We start from the raw sequence: 19,176 nt of genomic DNA on the forward strand, positions 1-19,176 counted from the left end.
AGGCCACATGGCTGCGGTGCCTGGAAATGGTCCACTACAACCTAGCCCGGCGTGATCTAGCTGATCCTTTTCATCCTCATAGAATTCGTCAAATGCAACAAAGACAAGGTAGTACCGGGGCCCGTTAGCCTCAAACTCTACGTCCACATGATGATCTGCTAGCAACGCTTTACGTTCACTGTAGCCCATTTTCTGATGCAAGTTGAGATGCTCCCTAAGATTGCTTTTCTTATCAGCAAGGCAATCTGCGAAGACGTTTTGAACAACGGCTGGGTAGTCCCGTTTCCAGTTAGGGCGCGGCACACTATTAACCAGCCAGTACAATGCCGTAGGGAAGTGACTACCCTGTATTGTTTTGATAAATGAGCTGATATTTCCCACCTGCAGCTCGCCCCGCCCGCCCACAGTACCCTAGGACGGATGCCACTCCAAACCTATACAGTTGAAGCATGCAAAAGTAGGTTTATAGTAAGGTCGCTTAATCACGTATTGCCATGGTGCATGCTTAAGCAGCAACGCTGCTTGACCTTGACAATCATGCAGTCAGAGGACGACGAGGTCGAGCGTATGGATACAAGGGCGAAGCAGCTGCCAACTACTATGAAGAAACTAAATCAGTGGGCTAGCACCGCTACTGTACTGCGTCTCCTACCTACACTTCCATCTGTCGCGGGCGATATAGCGGATCCATGCTGCGGGGAATAGGCTAACTGTAATTGCAATTAGTTTTAATGTATCGCAGCGCTATTATGCGCGATAGCCGGCAGAGTGGGCGAAGCGTTGCGATCTGGTAATAGGTTGACAATAGCCGGCAGCGGCTTGTATACGCTATCTCATCGGCTAGGCCACTTTCTAACTCTTTATTGCTAGCCAAATCTGACTGTCCCATAACGGCCGGCACGGTAGTAGGGAGGTAGCGGGAAAAGGGGTTTGAGTCCTGCTTGGCTTCACTGGCGCGTCCTGAAAAGTCGTAGTTCAGGTCCTGATTATAGTGGACATCTGAGTACGTCTCAGGCATGCGATCAAATTTGTACCATTGGGTTATACGGATGCTATCGCGTAAGAGTCCTGCATCTTGTAGAATGCCCTCAACTTCGATCCAGTGCACCCCACGAAAGGCCGGGAGTACCATTTCCCAGATAGCCTCTTGTAACTCAATTGCAAGGTCGTTGAAGATCGCCATGGCCACAAAGAGATGCGCGATAGTTGCTCAGAAACTTTGTCGCGCTACACGGGTGCCATGCGCCTGTGTTAATGGTCAGGTGAACATTCTATGTTACCAAGATTAGGCTGCAGGTTCGGTGTTACATAGGCCCTACTCCGAGTCAGCTCGACCCACCGGGCAGTGTGGCCCGACCAGTCAGACCGATCCCGAAACTACCTTCTGACCTGCCGGAATCAGCATCACCACACTTTCTTCCTTCAATCGCGAGTCTCTGTCCAGTAATTGTTATCTTGTCAACCCGGCCATCGCTAGTGTCCAATTAAATGCACACCGCATTAGTGATGTGCTGCCAGACTTTCGTTAGGCTAGAGTTTGTAAATCCGTTCGGTCCCCGAGATACTTAATGACTGTACAATGGACTCTAATTCGGATGGCTGATCCTAAGACTCGAAATAGATTGAAAAACAGCTGTAACACCAAATGAGGACGGGAAGGTTGGGCCGAGGCTGAACTCGAAGATGAGTATAAATACGAATTTAAGCTTTCCCAGGGTCTTCGCGAAGTGAGCAAAGTCTACGTCAAAGGTAAGCTCGCAGACCTGGTTCTGCCTAAGACTGCTCAGAAAAAGGGTATGATCATTGAACTCAATTGCAAGAATGCCTTTAGCCAGAAGGGAGTCCAGTTCTTAGACCCGGTAAACGCCGACGTTTACAAGAAGTCCAATGGCAGACCTGAATTTACCGACTATACTTTCGTAGCTCTTCCTGTGGCTTTCACAAGCGATGCCGATAAGTCTCTCCGGAAGATCGGCATGGAACCTATGCCAAAGCACCGGTGGCGCCCCCGAACACGATGCAGACGTACAGGGAGGATTTCAAACTCGGTGGCTTATCTAATGACATGGAAGACTTGAACAAGGCCTTGAACGAGTTGTTCATCTCAAGGCCGAGTTCACCTACCTCACCCAAGGGTAAGCCAACGTCAGGCAAAGGCAAGAAGGCTAAAGTATTGGAAAACCGTATAGTGATTAGTAATTCTTAGTAGGACTATGTGATTTCCCTCTTTTGGCTATTTACTGACAATAGCAATGCATGGCGTGGCTGTTACCAGGTGCAAAAGAACGACCAAGATAAAATCAAGCTAACTCACAACTGCGCTTACTACTGTTGCACAGCAATCATTGTTCTCTGAGAAAATTCCAAAATACGCCACGGGAATTACGGAGGAGCACCAACGACTAGAGTTCCAGGGAAGGATTGGCCAATTTCCATGCAAAAGCATGTTGGCACAGACGCAACCTTTACCTTCACCAAGAATGCTGAATATTAGACATGCTATATAGCTCAGAAGTATCGTACTTGCTTGTGCACAATGCACCCTGATCAAGCGGAGTGCTCTTTGGATAAGATTACTTTTCAGCCAGTATATCGTAGCACCTAGGAGCTCGGAACAGCAGTCTGGAGTAAGATCATAGTGTCATTGCACTCATACAAAGAACTGTATCACAGAGATATAGTTGGTGTGTGTGGCAGGCCAAATCGCCAACTCCACAACGCAAAGTATGAGGCAAGGTCTGCTTCGCGTGCTACGTCCAAAGGCATTCTTTACACGAAAATTACCAACGGCAACATGAGATTCATCAAGGCTTCTATTGACTACAGAAACAGTCAATAAACGTGCGGCCGTAGGGCTGTGAAGAAACGAACACTCCACACCCCTCCCAAATGCACCGTTTATACGGCTTACAGGGATCGAAACAGAGATATGATCATGTTCAATCCATGCGATCCATCTCCAGGCTACAATTTTGCGGCAGCCGGCAACGCCTTCCTTACTCGGCGCCATCACAAACTTGCACAAATGGTATATGCTGTCTATTGCTCCAACAGTGGGAAGAGACATACTAAGAAATTGGACATCTATGCTCCGAAAGACATTTTCAAACAGGCAAACTCGGATTTCCAAGTGGAAAGAGCCCAGATCAACAAGAGGCTGTGGCAGAATATCATCATAAGCTACTCTCGCAATCCTGCTGCTGATTCAGTCAACCCCCACCGCCTTATTTCTCTACGGTTTCCTACAATTACATTGAATGTATTGATACGACACGTATGCTTGGAAGCTCATGATTATATCCGAGATCGTCACATACGGTTCGAATCCCTGTCATCTCCTGAAGAAAGTCCAAAAAGCAAAGCAATGGCTCAGGCAACCGGAGAGGTTTCAGCATCTTGGTGTGGTGAAACAAGGAACGAGGCAGAGCATCATTTAAAGACTAGCAAAAAAGGCAGCGCATTAGGAAAAAGAGGCAAAATCGAAAACCAGTGGTCAAAATAGGATCTCCATTTCTGCAACACTTGCTAGCACGTGTCAAGTTGTATAACGGCTGGTGCGAAATACACTCGTTTTCATATAATACACAAGCTAGCTATCTCACACTCTATGTTTCGCGGTCTTGCCTTGTTTATACTAATTTAGTCCAACGACATATGTTGAAGAGTATCAGAATCAGGCATCTGTAAAATCAACTGCAAAGTATATTACGTGGCAGCAAAAGACCATTACTTGACTGCCTACTGAGAACAAGCGGCTTGTTGTGCATTAAGTTTCTTCGTACCATCACGTTCCATCCTCAGCTATCGCTGAGTCTTTGTCAGTGCTCCCCACCTCCACAGGGAACTTCTCCAGGCACTCATACCACTGCACTACACTTCCAATAAGAAACGCCCAACTCCCCCAAAATGTAGAGAGACAAGCCTGGTACTGACTCCAACTACTTGTATCATATCCGAATGCCGGACAGATTGTGAACCCAATACCACCGATCAGATTCCACACTCCAATCCACCAGCCCAGCGTCCGAGGCGCCGGCTTCCACCACTTAGACTGCGTTTCCAGCATGAAGAGTGTGCCAGAGATGATGAAGCCTAGGCCGCCGATAACCTGCGGTGTCCAGTAGAAGATGATGGTGATGGGGCGGGACATTCTGTTGTAAATTCCCGGGAGGGCTGTGAGACCTGATATCCAAAAGACCGTAGCACCGCAAAGTTGGAAGAAAGAGGCGAGGAAGCCAAGGTCGTAGACGTAATGCGTCTTTAAATTTGTTGTCGAGGGCCACCATACCCATGAGCGAGCTTCCGAGGCTGATTCTTCCTTCGACACATGACGAATGCCTTTCCCGACGAGGTTACGTTTGTTTAAATGGTGGTGCGTGCACTGCAACTTTGAGGGCTCGAGTTTCCTATCTCCGGTTTCGTCATCACCACCCTTATGCGACAGGGCTTGCTCAAGCGCCCATCCAAAGCATCCCGACTTGTTCTCATTCACAGCTTCAGCCATGAGCAGCAACGAACCAAACTCAAATACTGTCGCTCCAACAAACGCAGTTATGCCTCCGCCATACAACTCTTCGTTTCGAAATTCCGAGTCAGGTTGCACGAGTGGCAGCCATACGAAAAACGCGTTGATGACCCATATCACACTGCCAATCGTGAAGACATATGCAACATCGAAGGATATATCCCATATTGGGTAATACGTAAGCATACGCCAGACACCGCGTAAGATGTCGTTAAGCGATGAGGTCACGTGTGGTGTCGTGAGCTGATTCGAACTGGCGTTGGCCTGATCCTGGCCCACGACTATGGCATGTCGTCCCTTACGATTGTTTCGTGACGACCATTTGAATCGTACGTCCGGTCGCGATTCATATCGAAACTGTGCTTTCGTGGGGTTGAGGAAGGGGAGTGGACCGGAGATGCGATCTTGCTGTAGGTTGAGCGCTGGGTCATGTCGCAGTGGTTCGTGTGCAGGATGAAAGACCTCGGACCGCTTCAGGCTGCCCGTGGCTGCGCCTGTGGTGCTTTGCATGTCAATGCCAATGGCTATAGCCAATTGTTGCGCAACAAATCGCAGTGCTCTGTTGCTAGTAGAATCGATTCCTGGGCAAAGCTTAATATGTTGCAGTGCCTCATTACGAAGCTATAGTTAGGGGTTGTTGTGATGACGTAGTGTGCGTCTTACCCTGCTTTGCACACCCCGAACATGCTTCATCCCCACCTTGTACTGCTACAACATATTGTGCTTCCGCTTGCCGCCTCACCACGTTTCGATTCAGGCAGTCTAGAGTGCCATGGTTCAAAATTTGCAACGTACTCATTGCGACAACACACTGCCTACTTCCGCTGACACACTTTGTTACTCCATATAGGATACACAACATGTATTGTTGAGCTGTCGGTCTGACTGATGAACCCTCGTTAAGGAGCCGCCCCCACGACATGAATAACACGCATACAAGGGGCTGCAGCTGCGTCTGACCTATAATATGCCACATCGTGAGGAGGTTATAAATTTAGATTGTTCAGCCTTGTCGCTTCTTCACCTCATCTGCGAGCCATTTCCTTGTTTATCAGGTCTTGTAATCTAGTTCACACTGCCCGCGTAATTTACATTTCTCCTGTAGTTTCACATCCGTCACCGCACAATCACGATGTCGACTCGTGCTCTGCTCGACCCGAACGATGAGGAGGCTCATAAGCAGGTGGACAGCGCCGAGGATACAGATGCCGCGAGCCAACTCACCTTGCAGAACGTGCCGGACTCGGATTCTCAGTTTGACAGTAACGCTGTAGCGATGTGGGAGTATCGATACAGCTCGATCGCTGGTTTTGCAACATATGTGCAATTCTGCATTACTGTAGGGTGTAGAGAATGCTTGCGCATCGCCGCATGGTTTTGGAGAAAGAGCTGGACTGCTGAGATGTGCAGCTTTGTCTTTGCCATGTCCTCGCTCGCAGGTCTTGTCGTTATCCTCTCAGTTCACGAAGGTAGGCCTATACCTGAATGGCCGCACCTGATAACTATCAACTCTGTCGTGTCTCTATTTGCGCTGTGCATGAGGGTCGGCGTGGGTGTCGTACTTGCAGAAGGTAGAGTAACTTAGTGTAGCTCACAAACCCCTCAATACTGAGCATATTCAGGAATCAGCCAAACCAAGTGGCACTGGTTTGCCAATCCACAACTGCTTCACGACATGGAACGCTTTGATCTTGCAAGTCGCAGCGCTTGGGGTTCCGCACGTTTGTTGTACTTTTTTAGTCGAAAGGGAACTTTGTGAGTAGAAAACTCGTCAGCAAAACAATTTTCTGATCCAAGCAGTTATGTCACCGCTATTGGCGCCCTTGCCATGGTCATGGCATCGTTGACAGGGTTTTTCTCACAACAGGTCGTCCAGTTTCGGGATTGCCTCCAGCCAAATATCACCATGGTCCCAAGAGTGGCCAAGACTAATTCCTACCTAAGAGCAGGGGCACTTGCGGGATTCAACGTGACGCCAGACAGTGAGCCTTTCCTGGGCATGATAGCTGCTATCAACGTCGCTATTTTCCAGCCTATTGACGATTACACGAACAAGATTACAGAAAAGTGCACGAGTGGATACTGCACCTTTCCAGGAAACAACGGGACATCTTTCTCCACCGTAGCCGTGGGCCACACGTGCGAGAAGATCACCTCGCAAGATTCTATTACAACTCTATCTTCATCGTACAGAGATTTTGCATCAATAAGGGACGAGACAGGCATCCTGATTGAACTCCAGCTCGGGAACGATGACATAATCGCCACACGAACAGTTCCAAAGAAACAAGGATTTCCAGCTTCATTGACCACCATATATGCTATTTACAGACCGCTGCGGTGGGTTCGCTGGGGTCCACAAACTGTCAGTTCTAACTCCAGCAATATCGAACTACTGAAGTGTTCGCTTTTCCCTTCTTTGAACACGTATGGAGTTTCAATCACAGGATCTGTCGTGAATGAAACCTTAGTCGAGAGCAGACGATTGGAACCTTACCAAGAGAAGAGAATGTCTGGGGGAAACAACTATTCTTTTCTCACAGCAACGACGCACACTGTACGCAATGGTGTACGGGTAGACTGCAAGCCATCCACGAAGTCGGACAATTGGCTTTCCGAATACCATAAGCCAACCAAGCTAGATAATGGGACCATGCAATACGACGATGAAGCATTGTTCTATCCTGCGGACTGTCTCTGGGGCTTCGGAGACGCTGCAGCAACTGGAATCAGACGTTATTTCAGCAACATCTTCGACAACCAGACGCTAACATTGACGGAGCTCCAAGAGACCAAGTACGCTTCGATCCACTTACGTCAACTGTGGCAGAACGAGAGCATGGTATTGCCGAGGGTAGAGCAGGTTATGGGAGACATCTCCGCGGCAATGACCGCGGTGGTTCGCACAGAGGGGGTTGAGGGTGATATCTGGCACCTGAAGGGAACCATGTTGTCCAACACAACATGCGTCGACATTCAATGGCCTTGGCTGACTTTTCCTCTTGTCACTATCGCGCTCACCGGAATTTTTCTTCTGTCGATTGTGCTCGAAAATCGCAACATTGCAAGTGACAGATTGTGGAAAAGTTCGGTCCTTGCAACACTGTTCTGCGAGGTCGAGCACGGTCGCATGGACGAGACCAAAACTATCTGTAAAGAAGCGATGATTGATATGGCGAAGTCTACGAGTGTCAGTGTCGAGGGTGGCAAGGGTACCCTGAAATTGATGGCACGATGAGTCAACACATGACCGCGGCAGATTATCTTCGTGGCTCAATTTTTAGCGGATTTTTTTCTGTTATCTCACAGGTTAGCCGCCTCATACAGCTTCTTTGAGCCATCCAGCAGCCTTAGCTGCAAGATAAGACGAAGCCTTGCGCTGACTTCTAGGCCTCGACGTTTACATTATCAATTACATCTTTAAATCCTGATAGGGGTATTTGTTGGCGCATTCCTACTCGGCGTTGTAATCGTCTTTGTGTCCTCAAAGATGAGACATGCAAAAGCTCAGACAAGCGCCTAAGAGGCTACGAAATCTGAGGCTACGAGGTTTGAGACGTCATAGGGAGATAGGTTATCACGATGAAGCACGAGCAGAGCGCAGACGGTTTTTAAAGGCGCTCGTCCGATCTTGAGATGATAGATTTGTTTTCAGCGTACAGCCAATCGAGTGCAGATGCACGAGTGGGCAGACAAGTACAAAATTCCGATAGTTGCCCTGAAATAGTCACACTCTACCCTGCATCCTGTCAACCAGACTGTCACGTTCATAATTGACACATACAAGTAGCCAACCAGAAGCTTGCATCGCTTGTGACATATGTCTAGCAGAGGGAAATTGAAAAGCAGGATAGACGCATAATTTCTGCTAAGCACCAATAGGAATTCATAAGCAGGGAAGTATGTCTAGGTATTGAGTTCAAGATTCGTAAAACTACCCAAGCTTTAGGTCTCAGCCGTCATAGCCCAGGTGTGCTGAACAGACAGCTGGCTCACTCCAGTGCACATGGTGGTGCGTGCTTAGCGTAAGAGTCAAATTCCGTGTCACAATGATGGTAAAAACAAACCGTACGATCTCTTTGCCTTCCTTATCCCTGTAAAACCAGTCTCCATTCCCCTGACTCTGTCAATCACTCTTTCGTGGTGTGTTCTTCCCAAACATATTTTTTCCACCTCGTCATCACTCATTTCTTCCTCCCCATCATCGCACTTGGGAACAAAGTGTCGGTCATGATCCTCATCCCTTGCATGCTGGTAATTTTCGCTACTTGGGAAGCATGCTTTGTGCTTTTTGCAGCCCGAGTTGTGCTCTGCGTGACGTTGATCACATTCGCTATCGCCCTTCAACAACACCATACAGTAGGTGCATTGCTGGCGGTCGTCGACACTAGGCACAGGGTTCGGAGCTATTGAAGGACTTAAGACACCACTGCTCAGACCTGTGATGTAGCCATCACATTCTTCGCTGTCATAGCTGTGGGATGACGTAGGATTAGCTGTGGGTAGATGTGTCAGTGTTGGAAGCTGTCTGTCTAGTCAACAGAAGTCTAACACCTAGAGTGCTCAGCGTGTTGTCGTAATGTACGTTGCAGATACGGGATTTATGGAGCCTGTTTACGCCGCAGTACTTGCAAGAGGAATCTGTTGTTCTCTGCCGGAATTGACGTCTTTGGCAGCACTCGGCCGTCTCAGAGCCAATGGTGTGGAAATTGGTACTACACCTTTGCTGCCATAGTAGAGTTTGAGTTGTTAGCGATTCGCTTTGCCACTGCGGAGTGGCTAAAATTAAAGTGACAGACTTGTTACGTAAATGAGAGTTAAGTTCTTTGAACAGCTGGAAAGTGCTCTTGAATATGCCTTTGGGCAGCTCAAGAAGCAGCGAGGCTAAACAGGTTGTTTGGTTTACTGGAGCGTAACTTCGTCTAAGGCTGCTCATGGAACAACACGCCATTAGTTCCAGTCATAAGAGTTCTATTTTAGTCTTGCTTTTATGCAAGCGTTGGTATTTGAAATTCATCAAGGCCTCTTTTACCGTGTGGATTATCGACGGAATCTCATCTCATATGAGGCTGAGAGACCATCTAGTCAGTGTGACACCAGTTAAAGCATTAGTGTATAACTCAACCCATTGGTGGATAAATATTCAATAACCTGCCAAGTTGGAGTAGCAGCCTACCTTTACTTCTAGCAGACGGATGTCAAACGTGACCCTACTGGATCCTGTATTAGGCTCTTCTATAAGCAAGCTGATGCAGGTTGCAGTTTCCATGTGGTCAGTCATTCCCAGCGTGTGGCTAGGGTGGAGCTCGGGATCCATGTGTATGATACTGTTATTCAACTATGTACAAGAATCGACTCTCTCCTGAACCAAAACTTTACTTGGTGCACTTCTGCGTACCCAAAAACTTGACCACACTCGCAGCCGTGGCGTTGTGAACCGGGAAGGTAGGGTGCAGCTCGTTGAGCCATAGGTACTCGTTGACGGCGTACTGGCAGCTGGGGTCTTTGGTGTACCATGTTGGCGTGCCGCTGTTGTTATGTCAGCACATCCTTTCCAAATGAATATTTCGAGCAGTATACATACTTGGCATATGCGGCGCAGTACGAGGTGACGTTCTTCAAGCCCGCGGTCTGGGGATACGCCTTGGGGTTCGTGATGACATCGTTAAAAACCTTGTATGTGTCGTGCACGAACAGGTTAGCGTCGGTGTGGGTTTTTTTGAACGCTGTGGTCATGGCGGAGAGGCGCTTGTTCCAGTCTGCAATGACCTTGCCCTCGGTCTCAACAGAGTAGCCGCTATCGTTCTTGCTCAAGGTGAGAGGCGCAAGCTGAATTGGTGGAACGGAGAGGAAGAGGAAGTTTCGGGCACCAGTCTTGTAGACTTGGTCGAGCAGACCAGTGTAGCGCGTGAAGATGGTGTCATAGAGAGTGGCATTGTTGAGCCACCATGAGTTGCCTACGTCGTTGATACCGATGAAGAAGGCGAAAAGAGAGTCCTTTGCTGCCCAAGGCGTATCCTTGGGGTGCGATCCGTAGCGTGGGAGGAATTCGGTTTGGACCTGGTCCTTCAGACTGAGGACTGTGGGAGCATAGGGGGTCACGAGGGCTGAGTCGACTGTGGCGCCGCCATAGGCCATGTTGTAGGTCTTTACAAAGCTGGCGTTGTACGTAGTGGTTAGGAAGCCGACCCAGTTAGGACCGTTGGAGGATGTGTATCCACTGTAGGGTGTTTAGAAGATAGTGATTGAAGTGAGGGTGCTGATGCATACGGGTAGGCAGGGTTGCCGAATGGATTCGCAGCATTGGGCTGTGTGCCATTGACGTCGAAGCCGGTCTGAGTGTAGCTATCTCCGCTGAGACTGGTTAGTATGAGAACAGTCTATCATCTTCATAGAACTCCTACAATACGAAGAGGTTCTTGACGTTCTTCCAGGACGACCAAGTGCATGTAGGAGCTGCGACAGCCGAAGCAGCCAGCGACAGTATGATAGACGTTGACTTAACCATGATGTTGAAGACGGGCTGAGATACTTAGACAAGCTCCAGCCGGTTCTTGGAAGGGAACAGACATCTCTATATACGGTATGAGACTAAATAACAGTACCTGACCACCATCCAGGATCACGGAGAGCCGGGACCATGCAGGTGCGAAACAGACGAATAGATTAAGTTAGATCACCGTAAATTACCCCACATAGTGAACTACTGCATCGGAACAGCTCCGTCGATGTCACAAGTGCGCTGGAAAGCGTTGCGCTAGGCTGATCTGAACTGCCGCTGTCTGCGTCTCTCCGCTCCTGAAGGGGCATGGCTCGGTCCGGCGGGAGCACGTTGTTGCAGCGGTGTTGCCTGGACGGGCATCAGCGGCGTGTAGAGCAGTCGCACTGATGAGTGAAGTCAGAATCACAGGGTTTGCCGGATGGAGGGAAGGCTTTTGTGTTGTTGTCGTCGTCGTCATCGGGGTTGCTGACTAAGAGGGATTGTGATGGCCAATCAGGACGTGGCTGCTTTCTTCACGGCAGGAGCGACGGAGGTCCTTAATTTCCACGCCGCCGTCATGTTGGCATCGTGTGTATTTTCTTGGCTTCGTCGTGCTTCGTGCGAAGTAAAACACGGCGCACCTGATCAGTCTGTGCGAAAACTCGTCCTTCCTGAGCTTCCGGCTGTCGCGTGCAGGCATGAGGCTGAAAGCGGAACTCGGCCACTCGGGAAGTAGTAGCTTCGTCGACTTGGACCAGCGGCATGCCGGATGGATCGGAAAGATGTGTGAAAACCGAGGCTGGAACGAGGCTTCTTCTCAACGCTGTCTGGAATGTTCGAACGTCATCAGATACACACGGGACTTTAGGCAAGCGACGATTGCCAGGATTGAAGAAGCCGCTGAGTGTTGCACACTGGCAACGTGCGACGAATACTAGACGTTGGAGTCGGTCGAGGTTTGCGCGCTGTGGCGCTCAGCCGGAGTGCGTAATGGAGGTGGCTGATGTGCGGGAGGCGTACTTGGCAGGGCTGAAGAATGGCAGGTGCTCCCAGCCTTCGTGTACCACAGCGTATAGGCGTGCAGGATATACGCAGGCGTACTGGTCTACCCACAATAACTTGAATGACATGTGTTTGGTGAAAACGATCGATTCGGTTCCAAGACAGCTTCACCGTTCTTCGTCCCTCGGCCGTACCACGTCCGTAATCCAGGTTTCCAGTGGCTTGCTATCGTGAAGCTGCCATTTCCGACTGCATTGCCCGAGAGCCCGCGCCCGTATATCCTCACCTCGCTGCTGCCATGCCCGGCTGCTGAGCCATCTTTTTGTCGTCCATCGCCGCCCACGGATTCCGCCTTGGGCGTGCATTGCTGTTTTTGGTTGTGAGTCGTTGGTTGGTAGTTGTTAGGCCCCAGTACCGAGCGCCAGCGCGAACACCTACCTGCACGGCCACAGGAAAGAACGGCGAGTCGCAAAAGCGCAGGCCTTGGACACTGCCCACATATTCACATACTCACATACCACCTCTACAACATGGCGGGTATGGAGAACATCGAGGTGCACAGCAAGGTACGTCTGCCGTGCTAGTCCGTTGTTCGAGGCTGACCTAGCTGCTAGTCGTACCTCGTCCGCTGGGTCGACGTCTCTGCAGGGCACACCATCTCCTGGAGCATCCAGCCGCACAAGAAGTCGCTGAACTTTGGCATCTTCAAGCACCCCGGCAATGCCAGCGCCGCCTCCGCCGCCACCGCCGCCACCGCAACCCTGCCCTCGGGCACCACCTTCGACCACGCGCCCTCCACGCCCTCCACGCCCGCGCTCGAGGTGCCCTCGGGCCACACACGAGCACGCGGCGCCTCAACGTCAACGTCACGCAATGAGAGGACGTTTGTCTTGGAGAAGCTGTCAGCCATTGGGCTGAAGCAGGTGCACTGGCAGGGCAAATGCGAGGCCGACATGGTGTCCATGGGCACCTACGCCGTTCCCCAAGGCGAGGGCGGCATGTACGGCCTGGTCTTCGACAACACCTTCTCCAAGACCGTTTCCAAGACTGCGACCTTCGTCCTTATGACATACCCCACCAACGCGCCCCCCAAGTCAGGCCACCACATGCACTACGCCCAGGCAATGGCAGGAGCCAGCTCCACCAGCCTCACAAAGTCAAGCCCCTCGATGGGCCCTGTCGAATCCTCCGAGTCACTGCCGCAACAACTCGCAGAGCGACCGCGCTCCATGCACGACAAGCCAAAGCCAGCCAGCGTCTCCAGCTCGTCCTTCATGACCGGCGTGCTGCAGAAAAAGAGGAGGAAGCGGAACCAAGGACATGCGAGGCGCTTCTTCTCGCTCGATTTCACCACCTCGACCCTCTCCTATTACCGAAACGATCACTCGTCAGCTCTGCGTGGAGCCATACCTCTGTCGCTCGCAGCGATCGGCGCCAACGAAGAGAGCAGGGAGATTTCTGTCGACTCTGGGGCAGAGATCTGGCACCTCAAAGCGAACAACGCGGCAGACTTCAGAAAGTGGAGAGATGCACTCGACAAGGCTTCCCGATCAGCAGTCGCCACAGCATCACCTACCTTGCAGATCGAGGACAGCCCTTTCCAGCCGTCTGCGCACACCCACAGTGCAGTCGAAGACAACGAGTGGGCCAGGGTGGAAGCCCTCGTAGGCAGACTCGCAGGGACAAGAGATGCTGTACGAAGATTAGCCCAAGACACAGATCCCAAATATGGCCCTTCGACGGCTGCTTCGTCAGGTGCATCGACGGGCAGGCTGAACGACAGTCTTTCTACTTCGCCGTCCGAAGAGTCGAATGACTACTTCCCCGAGACTGCCGCACCAGAACGTAAGGCTTTCTGGAAGCGCAAGGCTAGCAGCTCTGGACAAAGTCCATCAGGACTGATGAGAAGAAGCACGTCTGCACAAGTAGGTGCTGCTTCGCCTGGTGCTGTTCCTCCGCTACCTCCCCTCCCAGCGAACATCAACGGCGCACTCGCGGTTCCAAAGCGCAACAATCACATCAACAGTGGCTCATCCTCAAAAGAGGACAGCGTCCATGGCAACTGTATGGCTTTACTGCGAGATCTCGATTCTGTTGTCAGAGAGTTCTCCGATCTCATCAATCAGACCAAAGAGAGGCGCCGACCAGCACCTCTTTCTGCCGTACCCTCCCGGCGCAGCATTGATTCACAAGAGTCTGCAGACGAATTCTTCGACGCAGAGGGTGGCGACGGGTCCAAATCGAAACTACTCGCCATCAGACGCGACAGTGAGGATGTTGAGCGAAGACAAGACGACGAAAGCTCAGATGACGGGTCTGAATCGTCATCGGAACACGAAGCAGCTGGTGTTATCGAGCGAGCACGCTTCTCCATGGACCAGGCGCCGTCTCTTTTCCCTACCAAGCCGACATCTCTCGCTCCTCTGCCACATGACCCTGTCAAGCGCAGAAACGTCATCCAGGCACCGAAGGTACAGCCGCCGAGTTTGATTGCATTCTTGCGCAAGAACGTTGGTAAGGATCTGTCAACGATCGCCATGCCTGTATCGTCCAACGAGCCCACCTCGGCTTTGCAGAGGTTGGCTGAGCAACTCGAATACAGCGAGCTTCTCGACGCAGCCGTGACAGCTCCTTCTGACACCGGCGAACGTCTCGTTTACATAGCTGCCTTTGCTATCTCTGCCTTCAGCAACAGCCGCGTGAAAGAGCGTGCAATTCGCAAGCCGTTCAATCCTATGCTCGGCGAAACATATGAGCTTGTCCGTGAAGATAAGGGCTATCGTTTCATTGCGGAGAAAGTAGTTCACCGCCCTGTTCGTATGGCCTGTCAAGCCGAGGCAAAAGACTGGACATTCATCCAGTCTCCTACACCTGTCCAGAAGTTCTGGGGCAAGAGCGCCGAGCTGAACACCGATGGCCGCGTGCATATCTTCCTCCACAACAGCAACGAACACTACTCCTGGAGTATTGCCACGTCGTACCTGCGCAACGTCATCGCAGGCGAGAAATACATAGAGCCCACCGGCACCATGACTATCATCAGCGAAAGCACCGGCGCAAAAGCAGTCTGCACCTTCAAAGCTGGTGGCATGTTCGCAGGTCGGTCTGAAGACGTAAGCGTGCAAGTCTTCGACAGCACTGGTTCGGTCCTTCCTATGGGAGCTATCGGAAAGTGGACAACCGACCTGCAACTCACATCAAATGGTCAGCCTACAGGCAAGACCGTATGGAAGGCTGGTCCGCTTGTCGACAAGCCGGAGAAGCACTACGGTTTCACCTCGTTTGCTGCTGCGTTGAACCAAATTACATCCATCGAAGACAAGCACATTCCTCCGACCGACTCCAGGCTTCGGCCCGACCAGAGGGCCTGGGAGGACGGCGATCTGGACAAGGCGGAGGCGCTGAAAGCCAGGCTCGAAGAGCGACAGCGGGCGCGCAGACGAGTCATGGAAGGCCACGGCGAGGAGTGGAAACCCAAGTGGTTCACCAAGGCTGGCGCTGAAGAAGCGGCTTCGCTCGGCGATGAAGAGGTTTGGCGACTCAAAGGCGGGAAAGAGGGATACTGGGAAAATCGGGAAGCCGGGCGGTGGGATGGCGTGGTTGATGTTTTCCAGCAATAAGCAGGCTTCGGATGAGTTGCCGACTGCGGAATGCATTGCATACAGCACAAGCTACGCCCCGGAGTGCTTCGCGGCCTAATGTGCATGATGAACTACTTACTCACATCGGCCCGACAACCAACACTGCTGCGGCCCCACTACACTCACCCTCCTACTACTATTCCTTTGCCCCTCCCAAAAACTGCCACCAAACTCCCCTGATGACCTGAGTTTCCGCTCTGCCAAGCTTTCACAGCCACAAGCTACATTGTCTCGTCTCTCCGCCGTGCTACTCCGATATGGCATGCGGTACCTCTTCATGTTAAATCAGCATGATCTTTCTTGCAAAGCTCCTTGGATGCGGAAGACGGGTAAAAGCTTGGCCGTCGTACTCGATTTACATTGATATCTATGAATGATGATTCTCCTATACTGTTGACTGGATGGAACTTAGCATGAGCCAAGGCCCCATGAACTTTAAAAGTAAAAGCTCGAATGTAGAGCGTTTTTGCTTCATATTTTTTCCTTCTTTTTTTTCCCCACCCGAATGCTCACGTCTCTTGGCGATTTGAACAGACGTAGGCTCGCAAATGTCTGAGGGTTCAACACTACTAGTAGTAGCGTCACGTGTAGATTCCGTCAAAGCTGCTTTAGCAACGAAAGATTTCGGAATCTACGCTTCACGAGTAAAAGCCTACTCGAGCAATCCTGTTTTCTCCGGTTCCTCCAGATCTGCACTTCCCGCCTACACGCTCCAGTCGCGGAGACAATTGAGAAGCACGCCAAACAGCAGCATGTTCTAGCTGCCAGAAGTCGGAATCGATTTACTTTGTTGGCTCTCCTTGTTCCCAGATGTAAGACATCAGTGATATACTTCATGTCTGTACTGCGGATCGGACTATCCGCCTTTACTCTGAATGCCTGCCTTTCTGCTGCAGTTCGAAAGCACAGGTGCGTTCTCGCCCTCCCGAAAGTGCATGCTAGACGAGCGTTGGACGTACTCTGAACAGTACTCGAAAACGTATCCAGTGCTCAGAAGGACTATTGCTGCAGGCCGCTATCGCATCAGTTGGTTAGGTACAACGACAGCTCAACATCGAGAATTGATACTATAGCAGCATACGATTTCATCTCGAGGGTTGACCATATTGGCATGAAATTAGTGTCCGTGTACCGGTGCGTTGCAGATGATATCTGTTTTGCATTGCCGGTTGTTATGCGTGACCAGGCACCTCTATGCCAACCAGATACGCGGAAGAGGCGATGAGTTGGAGATGTCCGCTCATTCTAGCCCAAGTTGTGGCCGAGACACGTGTTCATTGCATCTGAATCTACTGGTTAAATATATATCCTGCAGCAGTGACAGCCGAATTACGTGTCATAACTCCCTGCGAAGGGCCTACATCTCGATCCTGCAGGTTCAGCTCTAGTATCTGGCAGATTAGCGGTCCCAGATCGCGTGCACGAGCAAGTGACAAACGATCGGATGCAAACATCCCTTACTTGTGGGGCTGTGATGCATCTGGGTTAAGATTGCTGTCGACGCCACCATCATCGACGAATGCAGTAGTCTACTGCACGTCTGAGGTCTGTCACGTCTTGGGTGTGTCTAGTGTGTTTGGCCCGTGAGTGCTTGATGAGCCCGTAAATTAATTGGTGCGATCACCTGGGTGATGTAGAGGCTGGCTTTGACCAAGAGAGCAGGATGTTATCCCACTCGAAGATGGTTGTCGAGAATCACTCACATCTGAGAGTTCATCTCCAAGCTGTCTTGGCTCGTAAATGCTCAACACCATCAAATTGTTTTGGGGAAGCGCGCGCTTGATAAATCCACCACGGATTTGTCAGCAATCTTTCACGGGCTCAAGCTGTGCTGGAGGTACTAGTGAAGCGGCGACCCCACGGCTGCACATCAATAATTCTCCGGGAGCATTCGAGCAACGGCATGGTTCAAGCTGTGCGGGTATTGGAAAATCAATACCATAAGGTGATGCTCAAAGTTCAGTCAAGGCGTGTTTTGTTCTGCGCACGTCAGGCAGAGTATCAACTGGCCGGCAGCGGCAGCGAACCAAACATAAGCTTCATGTATTACCTGCCAATGGAGGTGACGCGCGGGGTCATCTATGGGCGGAGTCGCTCAGAGTTTGGTCCAGAAACGCGCCTTGCCGAGCGCGCCGTGCTGCTTAGCCTCGCACTTGCTGGTAAGCTACCTAGCAGTGTGACGCAGTCACCCCATCAGTGTCGACGTTGCCCTCTACGTGTAGAGGTCAAGGAACAGAGTACAAATTGCGATACTTTGGTGGTAAGAAAACGGATGTCCAAAAAACACCTTGAAATACTGAGGTCCAGCTGAGCAAACAGACATGGGAAGACATTGACCTCGACTCTGTGGCACCGGGCCGGCTTGGGATAGATTTGGCGGGCCGATAAGCGTGCTCTTGGAGACGAGATCTCACCTAGGATGGGAGTGCGATCGCTTCCCGCCATCATGCCGGACGATATGGCCTGAGGCCAGGATTATGCAGATAGGACGCAGGTTTCCTAATGGGGATCTACCATGCAGCAGGTTGCTCTCAAAAGGTCACCCCGTAAGACCTCATCGCCTAGATTGGACGCATGGGGAAAACTGGCTCCAGTTTTCCAATGCACGAGCATGCATGGAGCTGTGGGGTAGCTGAATCGGGGGATCGTGGATCGAGCGGGATGACGTCGGTGATCTCCACCTCCTGACAACGTAGTTGGAGTCAGGCTTCTACCATGGCAGACTGCTCAGACTGCTCAGGCTGTTACACGACAGGATCTTCGTTGCAGGATGTAGGGGATGGGTTCCCAAGGGTACCATCATTCTGATTGTCACTAAGACTCCTGTTGGAGTGCCAAGTCCCGGCGCCTTCCTCCCGGCTCTTGTAAGCGAGCCAACTTTAAGTGGACTCCTACCAGTGGCCAACCACCTCATCAACAAATGTATCAACTTCCTCTTATAGAACAGACTTCAGCCAGCCAAAGGCTAATGTATGTCCAGATACGAGCATGGTGGTGTAGACTCACTCCAACATGAGCCATTCCCAGCTGACGAGCCTATCCATGTGCGCCTTCGTCCGTGCTGGAAGCTGATTGAGCGGGTCCAGCCATTGAGGACATCAGAAGTTCCTCGTTTAGGCTAGAAGCCTACTTAACGAGCACGCTGTAATGGCTTCTCGTTCTGAATCTGCAGGAAGACCCTTCCACTGCCTCCCATCCCACTTTGGGACAGTTTGACCGCTGCTCACGGCGTATTATGACTAGCGTGCTAGGTGCAATGGACCAAGCACCCACGTAGCCCCGCCATCTCTCCACTTGATCTCTTCGGCTATCGGAGCTTAGTGCATGATCGACTGTCACCACTGCAGCACTGGTCGGCGATTACACTGCATGCATCTTTCTTTCGCTTGTCCGCTATGCCCTGATTTCAATGGTACATCTGATCCTCAGATTCGTGGGCCTTTTGCGTGACCCTGTTCTCTAGCCGGCTATGAGAGCGGTATCGTAACCACATGGCTCTAAACAACCATAATGCTTGATCAAGCAAA

General features: G+C 51.1%; 4 protein-coding genes across 4 annotated transcripts, besides 2 other annotated features; 2 read left to right on the forward strand and 2 right to left on the reverse strand.

Annotated features, from left to right (window-relative positions):
• Positions 1-3,784: 3,784 nt before the first annotated feature.
• On the reverse strand, positions 3,785-5,035 carry EKO05_0005632 (uncharacterized protein; the record flags this gene model as incomplete). Its single annotated transcript, XM_038945779.1, has 1 exon — positions 3,785-5,035. One exon carries the CDS (start codon positions 5,033-5,035, stop codon positions 3,785-3,787), a length of 1,251 nt encoding a protein of 416 aa, XP_038798649.1.
• Positions 5,036-5,657: 622 nt separating this feature from the next.
• On the forward strand, positions 5,658-7,763 carry EKO05_0005633 (uncharacterized protein; the record flags this gene model as incomplete). Its single annotated transcript, XM_038939693.1, has 3 exons — positions 5,658-6,096; positions 6,148-6,280; positions 6,326-7,763. 3 exons carry the CDS (start codon positions 5,658-5,660, stop codon positions 7,761-7,763), a joined length of 2,010 nt encoding a protein of 669 aa, XP_038798650.1.
• A 2,137-nt stretch (positions 7,764-9,900) lies between these two features.
• EKO05_0005634 (uncharacterized protein) lies at positions 9,901-11,033 on the reverse strand (the record flags this gene model as incomplete). Its single annotated transcript, XM_038939747.1, has 4 exons — positions 9,901-10,054; positions 10,110-10,745; positions 10,796-10,879; positions 10,930-11,033. The coding sequence occupies 4 exons, from the start codon at positions 11,031-11,033 to the stop codon at positions 9,901-9,903; spliced, it is 978 nt and encodes a 325-aa protein (XP_038798651.1).
• A 1,344-nt stretch (positions 11,034-12,377) lies between these two features.
• Positions 12,378-12,413: a tandem repeat.
• Positions 12,414-12,538: 125 nt separating this feature from the next.
• On the forward strand, positions 12,539-15,628 carry EKO05_0005635 (Oxysterol-binding protein 3; the record flags this gene model as incomplete). Its single annotated transcript, XM_038939921.1, has 2 exons — positions 12,539-12,574; positions 12,623-15,628. 2 exons carry the CDS (start codon positions 12,539-12,541, stop codon positions 15,626-15,628), a joined length of 3,042 nt encoding a protein of 1,013 aa, XP_038798652.1.
• Positions 12,736-12,769: a tandem repeat.
• Positions 15,629-19,176: the final 3,548 nt, after the last annotated feature.

This window comes from Ascochyta rabiei, chromosome 9 (assembly GCF_004011695.2).
Source record: "Ascochyta rabiei chromosome 9, complete sequence".
NCBI classification, from domain to species: Eukaryota; Fungi; Ascomycota; class Dothideomycetes; order Pleosporales; family Didymellaceae; genus Ascochyta; species Ascochyta rabiei.